At 38.5% G+C, this 20,632-nt stretch overlaps 1 protein-coding gene across 1 annotated transcript in view; it reads left to right on the forward strand.

Annotated features, from left to right (window-relative positions):
• The window catches only part of ARHGEF26 (Rho guanine nucleotide exchange factor 26), a 137,330-nt gene that overhangs the window by 74,767 nt on the left and 41,931 nt on the right, over positions 1–20,632 (forward strand). Inside the window, exon 9 of the mRNA XM_019024743.4 lies at positions 1,807–1,881. Within this exon, the coding sequence (XP_018880288.1) occupies positions 1,807–1,881 (75 nt within the window). The remainder of the gene's footprint in view (positions 1–1,806; positions 1,882–20,632) is intronic.

Genomic DNA, 20,632 nt, shown 5'->3' on the forward strand with positions numbered 1-20,632 from the left:
TAAAAGAACAAAAATAAATAAAATGCATTTTAAACATGTTTTCCAGATTTTATATATGCTGTGATGGCCAAGCCTTTTATATCCTCTTTAAATTTGAGAAAATTACTTGTATGGAATGGGACTCTAAAATCTAACACATTATGTTATACAGTGTTGGAGATTCATGCCATGATTGCTCAGTAGGCTTTAAACTTTTTTTAAGCCATAGACCCCCCTTGAGATTCTGAGTAAAGCTATAGCTTTTCTTCCCGGAGAATATGTGTATGCACAAAATTTTACATAAAATCTCAATATATGGAATCCAGCTAAGGATGCCTGCTCTCAGGGACATAAACCAGTATTTTTCATGCTACTTTCATACCCATTAGTGGGCCATAAAACTGATTTTTGAATTATGAGCATATGTACATTGCTCATAAAGTGGTTAAATGTTGTTTCATAAAATCCTGGTTCATTTATGTGTGCATGTGTGCTGGTTGCAGTGTAAAAGTATTTCTTACAGTGAGTCATAGTCAAAAAATATAAGAACCTCCACAGATGGTGCACTCTGTGTTTCTCACATAGCACATAGTTAAAAATCTTGATGCCTGACTTTCAGATGTCTTGGCTTGGTGCTTCTGTACATTTAAGGGACCAGTGACTTGCTAGTAGCCAACTACTTTCTACCTCTGCCTGATGCCTGTTGCTCTAATCTGTTTCTCATGTGTGGAAATCTGGCCATTTAGGCAGAATGTAAATGTATTTAAAATAGTGTCTCTTCAATTTTACCTCATTTGGAAATTCAGTTAAGCTTGTTAATTAAAATAAACACTTTCAGTAATTAAAGTGGTTCCCTGGGCTTTGAATGTGTGTGTATAGCTTTAAAGTTATATGTAATTAAATTTACCGTGAATTGACCCTGTTTGACCTGATTTTCCTATCACAAATGAAATTTCTCAGTATAAATATATCAACAGAAAACCTAGCAGGCTTTTTTTCCTTTGCTGGTTTTTTTGGGGTTTTTTTTTTTTTTTTGACTGTTTTTTCTTTGAGATGCTGTCACCCAGGAGTGCAATGGTGCGATCTCGGCTCACTGCAACCTCCACCTCCCAGGCTCAAGTGACCCTCCCACCTTAGCCTCCTGAGTAGCTGGGACCACAGGTGCATACCACCATGCCTGGCTAATTTTCTTTTAGTATTTTTGTAGAGATGGGGTTTTTCCATGTTGCCCTGGGTCCTGGACTCAAGTATTCTGCCTGCCTTGGCTTTCCAAAGTGCTGGGATTACAGACATGAGCTGCTGTGCCCGGCTGTTCTTTTTATTCAAAATGTGTCATCTATAAATATAATTGCCTCTAATAATAATGATTATAATGGTGATAATTAAAGTAACTCTTATTTATTGAGGGCATACAGTATGCCAGGCACTCATAAAGAACTTTACATAAATTATCATTAACACTTCTAACAACCTTATGATGTAGCTGGCATCACCCCAGTTTTACAGATGAGGAAAGAGAAGCTTGTAAAGATAGAGTTAGTGACTTGCTCAAGGTTGGATAACTAGTAAGGGCAGACCTGGGATTTGAAACCACGGTTACCCACCTCTGAATTCTATCTTTCTTAACCATTCCCTGGATGGACTTGGATCCTGTGTTTAAAGATTATTTCCTGGTTTTTAAATTGGGTTTTAATGTTATCCTCATACTCATCCGTAGTATCGTGTTTGGTATTGTTTGCTATGAGTAAAAGGATATGGCTGGACATTGGTTTTATTTTACTTAATAAAATAGATCAATAAATTTTGTTCACTTTTATTTCATTACAGACTATCTGTCAAAAAACACCTAAGGACTCTCCGAAGTATGAAGTCTGCAAAAGAGCCTTGAAGGAAGTTAGCAAGGTAACTGTTGGGTGACAGTTTGTTTGTAAGACAGGAAACCATTCAGTTACCTCAGACACAAAGTGTGTCTTGGCTTGATGCTGAAAACTGGTAGAGTCTCACAGCCATTTGTACAGCGTTCTTTAGGTAGTTGCAAAACAAAATAATATTTGCTATACTCAAGTGAAGTTGGTATTTTTACTGTTTCAGACAGTTTTGTTTTAAGAGCCTACAGATACCTCATTTTCTTTTGGTGGCTGAATAGCTGTTTATTCATTTCTCGTTCAGTAAATGTTTATTGAGTATCAACCACTGTGCCAAGAATGATGCCAGTTCTTGGAAATGCAGTGATGAGTGAGACACTTGTAGTCACTGTGCTCGTGGAATGTGCAGTGGAAAGAGGAGGGCAGACATTAAATAGAGTTACAATGAAGGGTGGTGGGTGATGTGATAGGGAAGTCCACAGTGGTGTCTAAGCTGAGACCTAACACAGGAGTGTCTGTGAGCCCAGGATTGGGGGAAGAGAGTGTCTCAGGTATGTGTAGAGATCCAAAGGCAAGAAAATATTGGAGATTTTGAAGAACTGGAATGTTCTCCATGTGGCTAGGATGCAATCTGAGAGACAGCACTAGGGAACCAGCTGTGTGGGGCCTTGTTATACATGCTAGGCTGTTGGGGGCCTGATCTTAAGATGATGTAGAGGCTAAATTCATGTATTATGAAGATGATAGTGGTGATGGGGCCAGTTCTGAGGCCGGTGATAGTTGATTAGGCAAGGGATGGCAGTGGCCCCTGTTGACATGATGGTAAGGTGGTGAGAAGTCTACCTGTATACTGGGGAGGCAGACTTGGAAACTGAATGGGTGAGCACATTTCAGGACAGAAGTCAAGGAATATTGTCTCTGGCTTGGGCAGCAAGGTAGATGCTCTTCTTCTTCTACGATAGAAACATAGGGAGAGTGGATAAGTTCCATTTGGGTCATGTTGTCATTGAGATTCCTATAGAACATCCAAGTTGGCTAAATAAACAAATCAGAAGCTCAGAGAGGAGACCTGAAGTGGAGACATGGATTTGGGAATCATCAGCATATGGACAATAGTTGAAGCTGGGAGAGTGGATGAGGTTACTTAGGGAGACTATGGAATGAGAAGGGCGGTGAGCCTGAGGAATGACCATGAGGAATGCTAGCATTCATAGTCTTATTAGGGAAAATGAGCCAGCGGAGGAAACTAAAAAAAAAAAAGAACAAAACAAAGTAAAACATACCAGGGAAGAAGAAGGAAAACCGTAATAGCTTGGCAAATGGCAGTTAATTTGGTGGTTAACTCTGTTGAATGCTCCTGAAAGATAAAGTGGGATAATGATTGAAGTTATCCTTGGGTTTATCATCAGGTAGGTTGTATACTGGGGTTGGGGGGCGGGGATAGGGAACCTGAGCTGAGTGTATTGAGAAATGAGAGGGAGGTGTGAATATGCAGCCAGCCAGCAGTGGTAGCTAACTGTCTAATTTCAGGGAGTAGAAAGAGAAAGAGCTGTAGCTGAAAGGGAAGTGAGAGAGGGTCTTCGTTAGTGTATTTGTTTAAAGATTAGAAAAATGTAGGTAGGGTTAGCTACTGATAGAAATATCTAGCTGAGAGGAAGCAATAGAAGGTGTAGGTGTCACTGAGGATACTGTATGAGGTTGGCACAGAGGAGCAAAGATAATGGTAGCATCAGAAGCTTCCTAAATGTCTCCAGTTACATAGCCCTATATGAATTGGGTATGGCTTTGTACCACTTTACTATGAAGTACTGTTTCTTTTAGTCAATTTACATCGAGTCACCATTTTACTTACCCTCTTCCTTGCCAATAATATTTACAAAATCATGGGTTTTATTAGTTGTTTATTTTTCTAACATTTTTGTAGTAAAAGTAAGTGTATCTGTGAGCCACTTAAATTCATCTCTTCATCCCATCAGTGGTCTGCACACCTATTTTGGGAACACTAAGTAAAGAAAGCCTGACAAGTGAGAAGTTACCTAAGGTACTACTGCCAGTGGTGCTTCCTCCAAGACCTCAAGTCCTGTGCTGCTTTCCTAGAGGAGGAATTGGGGAGGGAAACGGGGGAAGGTTTTTAGGAGAAACTACTAAAGAAGTTCTAGTCTTGGACATAAATGGGATTTTGACAAATTTTGCCTGGTTGTTACTAAGAAATTGAAAAAAAAAAGAATTTGCACAGAGAAAAAAATAGGAAGGTACTTGTAGTTGATTGTTGAATTAAACCTGGAATGTTACTTAATTTTTTTCAAGAATTTTACATCTCAGTTACAGTAGATCACTACATTCCTTCAGGCATCTCTGGTTCACTTGATTTCATACTGATACTTTCAGGAAAGGCTGGCAAAAATGTAATAGACCAGTGAGTTGCTTTACCTTGATACTATAAGTATACAAAAGGCTGTCATGTGAAGAGATGTCATTCCAGTGACTTGCTTTCTCTGAAGGGCATCATTCCTTTCTCTCTATTGAGCATGAATCATGAATATTAGAAATATTCCTTCAGTCTCCCAGTGTTACAGGGAAACTGAAATCGTTGATATAGTCAGCTCAATAATTAATCTTCTTTTTTATTTGTAAAGGTTACTGATGAGGTTTTATAGATTCTGGGAAAACAATATGAATATTTTCAGCAGAAAGAGTATGCATAGAGAGCATTTATGGTTTAGAATGAAAATGTAGAACTACACTTGTTTGCTTTATCAGAGAAATTGGGAGTTCCCAATATTTTATTTTAGAGAGTTAAATTTGGTATGTTGAGGCCCAAGGTTTAGAACCAGATGCTGCCTTAATCTCTTGGGTAAGTCTCTCTAGGTAGTTACTCATTTTTGGAAAAAAAGAGTCATACCTTTTTGGTAGTTAAAATAATGCAGTTTATTTGCAAGATGCAAATAATACTTCGCTGAAATTGCTCATGCATGTTGCCTTAAAGACTGTGACAATTTCTTCAATTTAGGGCCTTGGAAAGACTTACTGACCTAATCAAACAACTCAAAAACAAGAACAACATTTCTATAAAATGAAAAATGTGCTTACCTCCTGATTTTCTGTTAACATGCTGGGGGGAGAAATTCTAGGGAATCTGATAATTTCCATAGGAATCTGGTAATTCAGCTCATCTAGAGTGATGTGTACCATGTAAGGAATAGTGATCAAGAAATGGTCTTATGCCAAATGAATCTTCCCTGTTATTTCCTTCTGTTTACTCTCCCATGGAAAGAGAATGTCTGCTTTAACTCTGACCTCATCAAAATTCTGTTTAGAGTTGGAGATAGTGTTACATTATGAGCCTTTCTCCCAGAGGCAAAATAGTCAAGCTCTATTTAATCTTTTCCTATAACGTATTGCTTCAGCCATTTACAAAGAAGTACATGTGTATGACAAATGGCCAACAAACGTGAAAAAATGCTCAGCATCACTAACTATAAAGGCAAATTAAAACCACAATGAGGTACCACCTTACTCCTGCAAAAATGGCCATAATTTAAAAATAAAAAATAATAGATGTTGGCATGGATGTGGTGAAAAGGAAACACTTTTACCCTGATGGTGGGAATGTAAACTAGTACAACCAATATGGAAAACAGTATGGAGATTCCTTAAAGAACTAAAAGTAGAGCTACCATTCAATCCAGCAATCCCACTACTGGGTATCTACCCAAAGGAAAAGAAGTCATTGTATGAAAAAGACACTTGCACACTCATGTTTATAGCAGCACAATTTGCAGTTGCAAAAATATGGAACTAATCCAAATGTCCATCAATCAATGAATGGGTAAAGGAAATGTGGCATATATACACCATGGAATACTACTCAGTTGTAAAAAGAAACAAAATAATGGCATTTGCAGCAACTTGGATGGAGTTGGAGGCCGTTATTCTAAGTGAAGTAATTCAGGAATGGAAAACCAAATATCATGTGTTCTGACTTATAAGTGGGAGCTAAGCTATGAGGATGCAAAGGCATAAGAATGATATTATGGACTTTGGGGACTTGGGGAGAAGGGGGAAAAGGGCTTGGGATAAAAGAGTACACATTGGGCACAGTGTACACTGCTCAGGTGATGGGTACACCAAAATCTCCTAAATCACCACTAAAGAACTTCTCCATGGAATCAAAAACTACCTGCTCCCTGAAAAGTATTGAAATACATTTTTTTATAGATAAGTAGATATAAAAGTATTTTTATTATTTTATTAATTTTGTGGGTACATAGTAGGTACATATATTTATGAGGTACATGAGATGTTTTGATATAGGCATGCAGTGTGAAATAAGCACATCATGGAGAATGGGGTATCCATCCCCTCAAGCATTTATCCTTTGAGTTAAAAATAATTCAGTTAAACTCTTTATTTTAAAATGTAGGGGGTTATTATTGACTGTAGTCACCCTGTTGTGCTATCACATAGATCATATAGTAGGTCTTATTCATTCTATTTTTTTTTTGTACCCATTAACCATCCCCACCTCCTCCCCAGCCCCCGACTACCCTTCCTAGCCTCTGGTAAGCATCATTCTACTCTCTATGTCCATGAGTTCATTTTTAAAAAAATTTTTAAATCCCACAAATGAGAACATGTAATGTTTGTCTTTCTGTGTCTGACTTATTTCATTTAACATAATGATCTCCAGTTCCAGCCATGTTGTTGCAAATGACTAGATATCATTCTTTTTCTTGGCTGCATGATACTCCATTGTGTGTATGTACTACATTTTCTTCATTCTTTTGTCTACTGATGGACATTTAGGTTGCTTCCAGATCTTAGCTATTGTAAACAGTGCTGCAGCCGACATAGAAGGGCAGATATCTCTTTGATATACTACTTTCCTTTATTTTGGGTATATACCCAGCAGTAGGATTTCTGAATCATATGGTAATCAATTTTTAGTTTTTTAAGGAAACTCCAAACTGTTCTCCATAGTGGCTGTACTAATTTACATGCACACCATCAGTGTATGAGGGTTCTCTTTTCTCCACATCCTTGCCAGCATTTGTTATTCCCTGTCTTTTGGATATAAACCATTTTAACTGGAATAAGATGATATCTCATTGTAGTTTTGATTTGCATCTCGCTAATGATCAGTGATGTTGACCTTTTCATATGCCTGTTTGCCATTTGTATGTCTTTTGAGAAATGTCTATTCAAATCTTTGCCCATTTTTGATTGGATTATTTGATTTTTTTCCTATAGAGTTATTTGAGCTCCTTATGTATTCTGGTTATTAATCCCTTGTCAGATGGCTAGCTTGCACATATTTTCCTTCTATTCTGGGGGTTGTCTCTTCCCTTTGTTGACTCTATACTTTGCTCTGCAGAAGCCTTTTAACTTGATGTGATCCCATTTGTCCATTTTTGCTTTGGCTGCCTGTGGTTGTAGGGTATTTTTCAAGGAATTTTTGCCCAGACCAATGTGCTAGAGATTCTCCCCAATATTTTCTTGTAGTACTTTTATAGTTTGAGGTCTTAGATTTAAGTATTTACTCCATTTTGATTTGATTTTTGTATATGGTGAGAGATAGGGGTATAGTTTTATTCTTCTGCATATGGATATTCAATTTTCTCAGCACCATTTATTAAAGAGACTGTCTTTTTCTCAGTGTATGTTCTTGGCACTTTTGTCATAAATGAGTTCACTGTAGGTGTGTGGATTTGTTTCTAAGTTCTTTTTTCTGTTCCACTGGCCTATGTGTCTGTTTTTATGCCAGTACCGTGCTGTCTTGGTTATTATCACTCTGTAATATAATTTGAAGTCAGGTAAAGTCATTCTTCCAATTTTGTTCTTTTTGCTTAGGACAGCTTTGGCTATTCTGGGTCTTTTGTGGTTTCATATACATTTTAGGATTTTTTATATTTTTGTAAAGAATGTCATTGGTATTTTGTTAGGATTTACATTGAATCTGTAGATTTCTTTGGGTAGTATGGACATTTTAATAATTTTAATTTAATAATTTAATAATTTTAATAATATTGATTCTTCCAATCCATGAACATGGAATATTTTTAAATTTTTTGGTGTCTTCTTCAATTTCTTTTATCAGTGTTTCATAGTTTTTATTATAGAGATCTTTCACTTCTTTGGTTAATTCCTAAGTACTTACTTTTACGTGTGGCTATTGTAAATGAGATTACTTTTTAATTTCTTTTTCACATTGTTCACTGTTGGCATATAGAAATGCTACTGATTTTTGTATGTTGATTTTGTATCCTGCAACTTTACTGAATTTGTTTATTAGTTCTGATAGTTTTTATTTTGTGGAGATCAAATATAAGATTTTTTTTATTATACTTTAAGTTTTAGGGTACATGTGCACAAGGTGCAGGTTTGTTATGTATGTGTATAAATGTGCCATGTTGGTGTGCTGTACGCATTAACTCTTCATTTAACATTAGGCTTATCTCCTAATGCTATCCCTGCCCCCTCCCCCGACCCCACCACAGGCCCCGGTGTGTGATGTTCCCCTTCATGTGTCCATGTGTTCTCATTGTTCAATTCCCACCTATGAGTGAGAACATGCAGTGTTTGGTTTTTTGTCCTTGAGATAGTTTGCTGAGAATGATGGTTTCCAGCTTCATCCATGTCCCTACAAAGGACATGAACTCATCATTTTTTATGGCTGCATAGTATTCCATGGTGTATATGTGCCACATTTTCTTAATCCAGTCTATCATTGTTGGACATTTGGGTTGGTTCCAAGTCTTTGCTATTGTGAATGGTGCCGCAATAAACATACATGTGCATGTGTCTTTATAGCAGCATGTTTTATAATCCTTTGGGTATATACCCAGTAACGGGATGACTGGGTCAAATGAAATTTCTAGTTTTAGATCCCTGAGGAATCGCCACACTGACTTCCACAATGGTTGAACTAGTTTACAGTCCTGCCAACAGTGTAAAAGTGTTCCTATTTCTCCACATCCTCTCCAGCACCTGTTGTTTCCTGACTTTTTAATGATCACCATTCTAACTGGTGTGAGACGGTATCTCATTGTGGTTTTGATTTGCATTTCTCTGATGGCCAGTGATGATGAGCATTTTTTCATGTGTCTTTTGGCTGCATTAATGTCTTCTTTTGAGAAGTGTCTGTTCATATCCTTTGCCCACTTTTTGATGGGGTTGTTTGTTTTTTTCTTGTAAATTTGTTTGAGTTCATTGTAGATTCTGGATATTAGCCCTTTGTCAGATGAGTAGATTGCAAAAATTTTCTCCCATTCTCTAGGTTGCCTGTTCATTCTGATGGTAGTTTCTTTTGCTGTGCAGAAGCTCTTTAGTTTAATTAGATCCCATTTGTCAATTTTGGCTGTTGTTGCCATTGCTTTTGGTGTTTTAGACATGAAGTCCTTGCCCATGCCTATGTCCTGAATGGTATTGCCTAGGTTTTCTTCTAGAGTTTTTATGGTCTTAGGTCTAACATTTAAGTCTTCAATCCATCTTGAATTAATTTTTGTATAAGGTGTAAGGAAGGGATCCAGTTTCAGCTTTCTACATATGGCTAGCCAGTTTTCCCAGCACCATTTATTAAATAGGGATTCCTTTTCCTATTTCTTGTTTTTGTCAAGTTTGTCAAAGATCAGATAGTTGTAGATACGCGACATTATTTCTGAGGGCTCTGTTCTGTTCCCTTGGTCTATATCTCTGTTTTGGTACCAGTACCATGCTGTTCTGGTTACTGTAGCCTTGTAGTATAGTTTGAAGTCAGGTAGTGTGATGCCTCCAGCTTTGTTCTTTTGGCTTAGGATTGACTTGGCAATGCAGGCTCTTTTTTGGTTCCATATGAACTTTAAAGTAGTTTTTTCCAGTTCTGTGAAGAAAGTCATTGGTAGCTTGATGGGGATGGCATTGAATCTATGAATTACCTTGGGCAGTATGGCCATTTTCACCATATTGATTCTTCCTACCCATGAGCATGGAATGTTCTTCCATTTGTTTGTATCCTCTTTTATTTCGTTGAGCAGTGGTTTGTAGTTCTCCTTGAAGAGGTCCTTCACGTCCCTTGTAAGTTGGATTCCTAGGTATTTTATTCTCTTTGAAGCAATTGTGAATGGGAGTTCACTCATGATTTGGCTCTCTGTTTGTCTGTTATTGGTGTATAAGAATGCTTGTGATTTTTGTACATTGATTTTGTATCCTGAGACTTCGCTGAAGTTGCCTATCAGCTTAAGGAGATTTTGGGCTGAGACGATGGAGTTTTCTAGATATACAATCATGTCATCTGCAAACAGGGACAATTTGACTTCCTCTTTTCCTAATTGAATAACCTTTATTTCCTTCTCCAGCCTGATTGCCCTGGCCAGAACTTCCAGCACTATATTGAATAGGAGTGGTGAGAGAGGGCATCCCTGTCTTGTGCCAGTTTTCAAAAGGAATGCTTCCAGTTTTTGCCCATTCAGTATGATATTGGCTGTGGGTTTGTCATAGATAGCTCTTATTATTTAGAGATACATCCCATTGATACCTAATTTATTGAGAGTTTTTAGCATGAAGGGTTGTTGAATTTTGTCAAAGGCCTTTTCTGCATCTGTTGAGAAATTATATGGTTTTTGTCTTTGGTTCTGTTTATATGCTGGATTACATTTGTTGATTTGCATATATTGAACCAGCCTTGCATCCCAGGGATGAAGCCCACTTGATCATGGTGGATAAGCTTTTTGATGTGCTGCTGGATTCGGGTTACCAGTATTTTATTGAGATCTTATCATCTGCAAACAGGATGATTTGATTTCTTCCTTCCAAATTTGGATGGCGTTTATATCATTCTCTTGTTTGATTGTACTAGCTAGGACTTCCAGTATTATGTCAAATAATGGTGGTGAAAGTGGATATCCTTGTTATGTTCCAGATATTAGAGGAAAGGTTTTCAGTTTTCCCCATTCAGTTGATACTAGCTATGGGTCTGTCATATGTTTTTTTTATCATATTGGTGTATGTTCCTTCTATACCCAGTTTTTGAGGGTTTTTATCACGAAGGGATGTTGAATTTTATCAAATGCTTTTTCTGCACAATTGAAATGATCATTTTTTTTTGTCCTTCATTTGGTTGATATAATTTATTACACTATTTGGTTTGCCTATGTTGAACCATCCTTGCATCCCAGGGATAAATCCCGCTTGGCCATGATAATCTTTCTTTTTTTTTTTTTTTGATTATCTTTCTAATGTGTTGTTGAATTCAATTTGCTAGTATTTTTTTGAGGATTTTTGCATTAATATTAATCATAGATATTGTCCTGTAGTTTTCTTTTTTTGATGTGTCTTTGTCTGGTTTTGGTATCACGGAAATATTGGCCTTGTAGAATTAGTTTGGAAGTATTCCCTCCTCCTCTATTTCCTGGAATAGGTGGGGTAGGGTTGGTATTAGTTCTTTAAATGTTTGGTAGAATTCAGCAGTGAAGCCATTGAGTGTCAGGCTTTGCTTTACTGGGAGACTTGTTATTACAGCTTCAATCTCATTACTTGTTATTGGTCTATTCAGCTTTTTGATTTCTTCTTGGTTCAATCTTGGTAGGTGGTATGTGTATGGGAATTTGTCCATTTCCTTTAGATTTTCTTTATTATTTGTTTTCTACCAATTTTGGGTTTGGTTGAGTTTCATTGTTAGTTTATTTTTCTTTTCTTTTTTTTTTTTTTTTTTGAGACAGAGTTTTGCTGTATCTCCCAGGCTGGAGTGCAGTGGCGTGATCTTGGTTCACTGCAACCTCCGCCTCCTGAGTTCAAGCATATCTCATGCCTCAGCCTCTCAAGTAGCTGGGACTACAGGTACATGCCTGGCTAATTTTTGTATTACTTTTTAGTAGAGATGGAGTTTCACCATGTTGGCAGGCTGATCTCGATCTCCTGGTCTCCAGTGATCCCCCCGCCTCGGCCTACCAAAGTGCTGGGATTATAGGCATGAGCCACTGCACCCAGCCTTTTCCTCTTTTTTGATTTATTCACTTACAGCTATAAAATTCCCTCTTTATACTGCTTTTAGTGTATCACATAGGTTTTGATATGTTGTGTTTCCATTATCATTTGTTTCAAGAAATTTTTCCATTTCCTTAATTTCTTCTTTAACCTACTGGTCATTCAGGAGCATATTTTTTAATTTCTATGTATTTGTACACGTTCCAAAATTCCTGTTATTAATTTTTAGTTTTATTTCATTGTGGTCAAAGAATATGCTTGATATTACTTCAGAATTTTTGAATATTTTATGACTTGTTTTGTGACCTAAATATGGACAATTATTGAGAATGATCCAAAGAATGTGTATTTTATAGCTCCTGGATGAAATGTTCTGTAAATATCTATTAGATCCATTTGGTCTATAGTGCAGATTAAGTCTGATGTTTCTTTGTTGATTTTCTGTCTGGGAGATCTGCCCAGTGCTGAATGTGGGATGTTGAAGTTTCTAGCTATTATGGTACTATGGTCTATCTCTTTCTTTACCTTCAATAATATTTGCTTTATTTATCTGTGTGTTCCAGTGTTGAGTTCATATATATTTAATATTATTATATCCTCTTGCCGAATTGACCTCATTATCATTATATAGTGACTTTCTTTGTGTCTTCTTGCAGTTTTTTCTGGAAATCCATCGTGTCTGATATAAGTATAGCAACTCCTGTTTTTTTTGTTTTGGTTTCCATTGACGTGGAGTATCTTTCTCATCCCTTTGTTTTTAGCCTATGTGTGTCTTTATAGGTAAAGTGTGTTTCTTGTAGGCAACAGATCATTCAGTCTTGTTTTTTCATCCATTCAGCCAGTCTGTGTCTTTTGATTGGAGAGTTTAGTCCATTTACATTCAATGTTATTATTGGTAAGTATGGACTTACTCCTGCCCTTTTGTTATTTGTTTTCTGGTTGTTTTGTGGTCTTCTATTCCTTCTTTCTTTCCTTTTTGTCTTCCTCTAGTGAAGATTATTTTCTCTGATTTAGTTTTTTGCTTTTTATTTTTTGTGTTTAAGGTTATCATGAGGCTTGCAAATATTATAACCCATTATTTTAACACAATAACAGCACTATTTGCATAAGCAAGGAAACAAGCAAACAGAAAACTAGTAAGAACTCTATGCCTTAACTTTGTACCCCCACTTTTAATCATTTTGTTGTTTCTGTTTATATCTTACTGTACTGACTATGCCTTGAAAAGTGGTTGTAGTTACTATTTTTGATTGGCTAATCATTTACTGTCCTACTTAGGGTAGGGGTAGTTTACACACCATAGTTACAGTGTTATAATATTCTGTGTTTTTCTATGTATTTACTATTACCAGTGAGTTTTGTACCTTCAGGTGATTACTTATTATTGATTAATATCGTTTTCTTTCTGATTGAAGTACTCCCTTTAGCATTTCTTGCAGGAAAGGTTTAGTGTTGATGAAATGCCTCAGCTTTTGTTTGTCTGGGAATGTCTTTGTTTCTCCTTCATGTTTGAGGGATATTTTCACTGGATATACTATTTTATGGTAAAAGTTTTTTGCCTTCAGCACTTGAAATATGTCATGCCCCTCTCTCCTGGCCTGTAAGGTTTCCACTGAAAAGTCTGCTGCCAGATATATTGCAGCTCCACTGTATGTTATTTGTCTCTTTTCTCTTGCTGCTTTTGTTTTATTTATTTTTTGTAGAGATGGGGTCTCACTGTGTTATCCAGCTTGTTCTCAAACTCCTGGGCTCCAAAAGCTTCTTAAGCTGATAAACAGCTTGAGCAAAGTCTCAGGACACAGAATTAATTTGCAAAAATTGCCAACATTCCTATACACCAACAATGGGCGATCCAAGAGCTAAATCATGAGTGAACTTCCATTCATAATTAACACAAAAAGAATAAAATACGTAAGAATACAGCTAACAAGGGACGTAAGGACCTCTTCAAGGAGAACTACAAACCACTGCCCAGAGAGATGACATAAACAGATGGAAAAACATTCCATGCTCATGGATGGGAAGAATTCGTATCTTTAAAACGCTAATACTGCCCAAAGCAATTTATAGATTCAATGCTATTATTATTAAACTGCCATTACATTCTTCACAGAATTAGAAAAAAAGTATTTTAAAATTCCTATGGAACAAACGAAGACCATAAATAGCCAAGGCAATTCTAAGCAAAAAGAACAAAGCTGGAGGCATCACAGTACCTGACTTCAAACTATACTGCAGGGCTACAGTATCCAAAACAGCATGGTACTGGTACAAAAACTGACACAAAGACCACTGGAATAGATAGAGAACCCAAAAATAAGACCATACACCTACAATCATCTGATCTTCAACAAATCTGACTGAAACAAGACTGTGGAGAAAGGATTTCCTATTAAATAAATGGTACTGGAAGAACTGGCTAACTGTGTGCAGAAAATTGAAACTGGATTCCTTTCTTATACCATATACAAAAATCAAGATAGATTAAAGACTTAAATGTAAACCTTAAAACTATAAAACCCTAAAAGAAAACCTGGTCATACCATTCGGGACATAGGGCAAAGATTTCATGATGAAGATGCCAAAAACAGTCGTGACAAAAGCAAAAATTGACAAATGAGATCTAATTAAACTAAAGAGCTTCTGCACAGCAAAGGAAACTCTCAACAGAGTAAACAGACAGCCTACAGAATGGGAGAAAATTTCTGTAATCTGTGCATCTGACAAAGGTCTAATATCCAGCATCTATAAGAAACTTAAACAAATTTACAAGAAAAAAGAACAACTCTTTTAAAAAGCGGGCAAAGGACATGAACAGACACTTCTCAAAAGAAGACATACATGCAGCCAACAAACATAAAAAAAAGCTCAACATCACTGATTAGAGAAATGCAAATCAAAACCACAATGAGATACCATCTCATGCTAGTCAGAATTGCTATTATTAAAAATTCAAAAAATAACAGATGCTGGTGAAGTTGTGGAGAAAAAGGAATGCTTTTACACTGTTGGTGGGAGTGTATATTAGTTCCACCATTATTGAATACAGTGTGGTGATTCCTCAAAGACCTAGAAACAGAAATACCATTTGACACAGCAATCCTATTACTGGGTATGCACCCAAAGGAATAGGAATTGTTCTGTTATAAAGACACATGCACATGTATGTTCATTGCAGCACTATTTACAATAACAAAGACATGGAATCCAGTTAAGTGCCCATCAGTGATAGACTGGATAAAGAAAATGTACATATACACCATGGTATACTATGCAGCCATAAAAAAGAATGAGATCATGTCCTTTGCAGGGACATGGATGGAACTGGAGGCCATTATCCTTAGCAAAGTAATGCAGGAACGGAAAAACAAATACCACATGTTCTCACTTATAAGTGAGAGCTAAATGATAAGAATACATGGACACAAGGGGGAAACAACATACACTGGGGCCTATTGGAGGATGGTGGGTGGGAGGAGGGAGTGAATTAGGGAGAATAGCTAGTGGATTCTGGGCAATACTTGGGTGATGGGATGAACTGTGCAGTAAACCACCATGGCACATGTTTACCTATGTAACAAACCTGCATGTTGGGCATACATACCCCTGAAGCTAAAATAAACGTTGGAAATAAAACAAAAACTGGGCTCAAGTGATCCTCTTGCCTTGGTCCCTCAAAGTACTGGGATTACAGGTGTGACCGCTATCCTCAGCCTCTTGCTGCTTTCAGGATCCTTTCTTTATCTGTGACCTTTTGGTGTTTAATTATTAAATGCCTTGAGGTAGTCTTTTTTGGGTTAAATTTGCTTGGCGTTCTGTAACCTTCTTGTACTTGGATATTTATACCTTTCTCTAGGTTTGGGAAGTTCTCTGTTATATCCCTTTGAATAAAGTTTCTACCCCGTCTCTTTCTCTACCTCTTCTTTAAGCCCAATAACTCTTAGATTTTCCCTTTTGAGGCTGTTTTCTAGCTCCTGTAGCCATGCTTAATCATTTTGTATTCTTTTTTCTGTTATCTCCTCTGACTGTGTATTTTCAAATAGCCTGTCTTCAAGCTCACTAATTTTTTCTTCTGCTTGACTAATTCTGCTATTAAAGGACTCTGGTGCAGTATTCAGTATGCCAATTGCATTTTTTTTTTTTTTTTTTTGAGATGGAGTCTCACTCTTATCACCCAGGCTGGAGTACAGTGGTGCAATCTTGGCTCACTGCAACCTCCGCCTACTGGATTCAAGCGATTCTCATGCCTCAGCCTCCCAGGTAGCTGGGATTATAGGTACATACCACCATGCCTGGCTAATTTTTTGTATTTTTAGTAGAGACGGGGTTTCACCATGCTGGCCAGGCTGGTCTCAAACTCCTGGCCTCAAGTGATCTGCCCACCTCGGCCTCCCAAAATGCTGGGATGACAGGCATGAGCCACTGCGCCTGGCCGCAAATTGCATTTGGTGCCAGGGTGTGTCTACAAACGTTGTCTGGGGCCAGGCACAATGGCTCACACCTGTAATCCCAGCACATTGAGAGGCCGAGGCAGGCGGATCACCTGAGGTCAGGAGTTTGAGACCAGCCTGGCCAATATGGCAAAACCCTATCTCTACTAAAAATACAAAAAATTAGCTGGGTGTGGTGGTGGGCACCTGTAATCCCAGCTACTTGGGAAGCTGAGGCAGGAGAATTACTTGAACCCGGGAGGTGGAGGTTGCAGTGAGCCAAGGTCGCGCCATTGCACTCTAGCCTGGGCGACAGATTGAGTCTGTCCCCTCACCAAAAAAAAAAAAAAATGTTGTCTGGGAGGTAGGGCCTGGAACGGGGGGCCTCACAACAGTGAGCATTACCCTCTCCCGCTGTGGCTGAGCTGGTATCCAAGATGCAATACAAAGCCCTTCCCATTTTTTCCTCTCCTCTTCTCAAGCAGAAGGAAGGGGTCTCTTTTGGAGCCCCAGCTGTGCTTGCCAGCACTCACTTGGCTGCCACAGCTGGTGTCTCAGTATGTCATGTGAGCCCCCATTCCATTGTCTCTGGGCCTAGTTCAGCACTAGGACTTGCCTAATTGTCACAGTCCTTATGGCCTAAACTGCCTTTCAAGTTCACTGAGAGACACAGAGTGCTGTAGGCCTTGGTGGTGAGAACTCAAGTTCAGACTGCTGGGATAGGTGATTCCCTTCTGACTAGGGCTGATTTAAATGCTCCCTCCATGGATGGGCATCAGCTGAGTTTGGTCTTTTTTTTTCCTGTTCTAACAGGACAGCACTGAGTTCAGTGTGTCACAATTGCTGTGTTTTCTTTCCCACAGTGCCCAGAGATGCTCTCCGCAACATGCCGCTGCTGTAGGAGACGGGGGTGGGTGGGGGGTGGCATCAGGGATTCAAGACTGTTTTTTCTATCTCTTTAGTGCCTCTTTTCAGCAATACGAAGATAAAACCAGGTACTGAGAGCTCACCTAAGTTTTGGTTCTTATGAAGGTGTTGTCTCTGTGTACATAGTTGTTAAATTGGTGTCCTTGAAGAGGGTAGTGGGGAGGATGATCGGTGGAGTCTTCTATTCCATTATCTTAGTTGGCCTTGGGCCAATATAGTATTTTAACATGCAAACAAGCTGTATTGGTCAGTGCAGAAAGTTAAGTTGCGGAACAATATAAATAGTATAATGACACCTAGAAAATAATGTATATGTGTGTGTGTATGTGTGTGTGTGTGTGTGTGTGTATTTTATTGATACGTAGAAATAGTCCCAGAATCATGCACATTACACTTTCAACCATTGTTAGCTGTGGTAAAGGGAGGAGAGTTTGGAAGGGAGGAAGTAATAAGGCTAAGTACAGCTCTGTAAGAACGTATTTAAGTTGACATTGGTATATTTTAACAGTGCATAAAGTGGCCAAGTGCAGTGGCTCATACCTATAATCCCAGCACTTTGGGAGGCTGAGGTAGGCGTATTGCTTGAGCCCAGGAGTTCGAGACGAGCCCAGCCTGGGCAACATAGTGAGACCTCTTCTCCACAGTAAATCAAAAAATTAGCCTGGCACACAGCTGTGGTTCCAACTACTTGGGAGACTGAGGTGGGAGGATTGCTTGAGCCCAGGTTGTTGATCATGCCATGATAGACCCTGTGACCATGATCACACCACTGTACTGCAACCTGGGTGACAGAGCAAGACCCTGTCTCAAAAAAAAAAAAAGAAAATTGGATACAATAATAAGTGTACATTGCAGAATATTTGGAAAACTTAAGAGACAATAAAATGCATCAGTAATTTTATCACTTAAAGATGACTACTGTCATTCTATTTTGTATCCTTCTGGTTGGCTTTCTATTCCAATATTAGCATATGACTGTAAAGGAACACTTAAAAGTGATCTCCAACCTTTTTGGCACCCCAGACTGGTTTCATGGAAGACAATTTTTCCACAGATGGGTGGGGGCTGGGGGGTAGGTGGTAGGTGGTTTCGGGATGAAACCATTTCACCTCAGATCATCAGGCATTAGATTCTCATAAGGAGCACACAGCCTAGATCCTTCACATGCACAGTTTACAATAAGGTTCACAATCCTATGAGAATCCAGTGCTGTGACTGATCTGACAGGAGGAGGAGGCAGAGCTCAGGCAGTAACGCTTACTTGCCCTCCACTCACCTCCTGCTGTGTGCTGGATTCCTAACCAATCCATGGCCCTGGGGGTGGGGGATCCGTGGTATATATGGTACCTATTTCATTTAACATTCTAAGTTGTGCTCCATTGAACATTGTCTTACCTAAATGATTGTGCACATCTAACCATTTCTAAAGATAAATTTTCAGAAGTGGGTTCATGGGAAGAAAAACACAAGAATGTTTTAAATTCTTTTGTATATAATGCCAAAGTGCCTTCCAGAAAAGTTCATGTCCACATCCACCAGTAGTATTTCAGAGTGTCTATCTTACTGCATACTGCCAGGATCAGATATTCTATTAATCTTTGTTAATTTGATAGATCAAAAAGACTTTATTTGTGTTTTAATTTACATTTCTTTACTAGTAACATAGAGAAGAGAGAGAGTGTGTGTGTGTGTATATATATGCTTTTGTTCCAGGCCTAATATATATTTATTGGGCCTGGGACAAAAGCTTTAGCGAACCAAATTTAATAAAGCTTTGGCATAAATTGAAGGAAGGTCCAGTAATACACTGAGGCTGCTTTCAATAAAAACAGCAGAACATGTATGTTCAAATTAATGCTTGTCCCTTCAAAATACTAATTAAAATCAACTCCATTGATGACACCATTGCTTAAGACATCTTGGGAATCTTGTGTTTGGTCTGACTTCTGAAGCACCTTTGGTTTCTTTAGGATTTCCCTAGTGGTGGCATGACTCCAGCTTTTGTTGATGGGCTCAGAATTTGGAAGTTTAAGAAATAAGATAACCCAAACTTAATAATGCCATTTTTTCTTTTCATTTTATGAAGGGATAGCTATTGGCCTGGTGTGCTGGTTCATGTCTGTAATCCTAGCAGTTTGGGATGCTAAGGTGGGATGATCACTTGATGTCAGGAGTTCAAGACCAGCCTGGGCAATGTAGTGAGACCCCATCTCCACAAAAAAAGAGGGGAAGATAACTATGAATAAATTGTTTCTTTTTTTTTAAAATGACTTACAAACAGGCTCTGAAGGTGGTTTGTTTATGCAGAAACATTTGCAGAATATCCCATTGGGCGTTAGGTGTTATATTGGGCTCTGGGCTTACAATTACAGAAATTTTATAGTCTGTGCTCTCCAGTCTTTTTGGAGAGGTAGTGCCCACATTGAGCACTGAAAGACAAGTAGGGGGATATAAATCTAGATAAGGAGTCAGTCGGACAGAGTGGGGTGAAGGATGTTCAGACAGGGAAACACACATGCAAAAGAGGGAAGGCGGGACACAGCATATGCATCCAACATTTGCTAGGGCCGAGACCCCACATGGGAGCAGTGAGAGGTTAGGGATCAAGGAAGTAGGCACCAGATTATGAAGGGTCTTGCTAAGACTTTATTCTGAAAGCTTCAGGGAGCCTTTTAAGGATTTCTAGTGGAGTTGTTTCATGATCAGATCTGAACTTAGAAAAACTGACATCTTATTTTTGGAGGACGCATAACGGTAGGGCAGAAGTGAGGAAAAGAATTAAGAGGCCAGTAATCCAGGCAGCAAGAGGTCTGAGCCTGAGTTCAGTGGCCAGGGCAGGTAGAGAGAAGTGGACAGCAGGACAGCATCATTAAGGAGACTTGGATTGTATGTGGAGGGCAAAGCAGAGGGGAGGTATGGTGAGGGCCAAGTTTTGGAGGAAAGTGGATGATGCTGAGTTGAGTCACCAGGATAGACAGTGTGGAGCCAGGGACAAGAGCGTGATGAAGGAGATGCTCAGGTTTGGTCATGCTGAATTTGAAATGGCTCTGGGACATTTAAGAAGAGGTGCCATGTAGATAGTTGGATCCAGAGCCTAGGATGTAGACAAAGTCTGGGAACATAGATTTGGGAGCTGCGAACACATTCCCCAAGAGAAGTCACAAAAATGTCCCAAGCAGCAGGAGCCTGTTATGGTACTTGGGTTTCACCCTGATATGCCCTGTTCCTTTCAGGGTATTGCAGTTTCAGGTTGCTCCTGTCTCACACCTAGATATTTTGGCTCTTAGCTTTGATCAGATATAGCTATCAATCCCTGCATCAGTGAACTCACAGGCCACAGCTAAAGATATGCTGTCATTGAAGACAGGTTTGCCCTCTGAATCTAAAAACCAAGTGAGCAATTAGAAATTGTTTAAGTGCCCATTAATAGGAAATAGAATAAATATATTGTGGAAAGTCCATATAATTATT

This window comes from Gorilla gorilla, chromosome 2, assembly GCF_029281585.2.
Source record: "Gorilla gorilla gorilla isolate KB3781 chromosome 2, NHGRI_mGorGor1-v2.1_pri, whole genome shotgun sequence".
NCBI classification, from domain to species: Eukaryota; Metazoa; Chordata; class Mammalia; order Primates; family Hominidae; genus Gorilla; species Gorilla gorilla.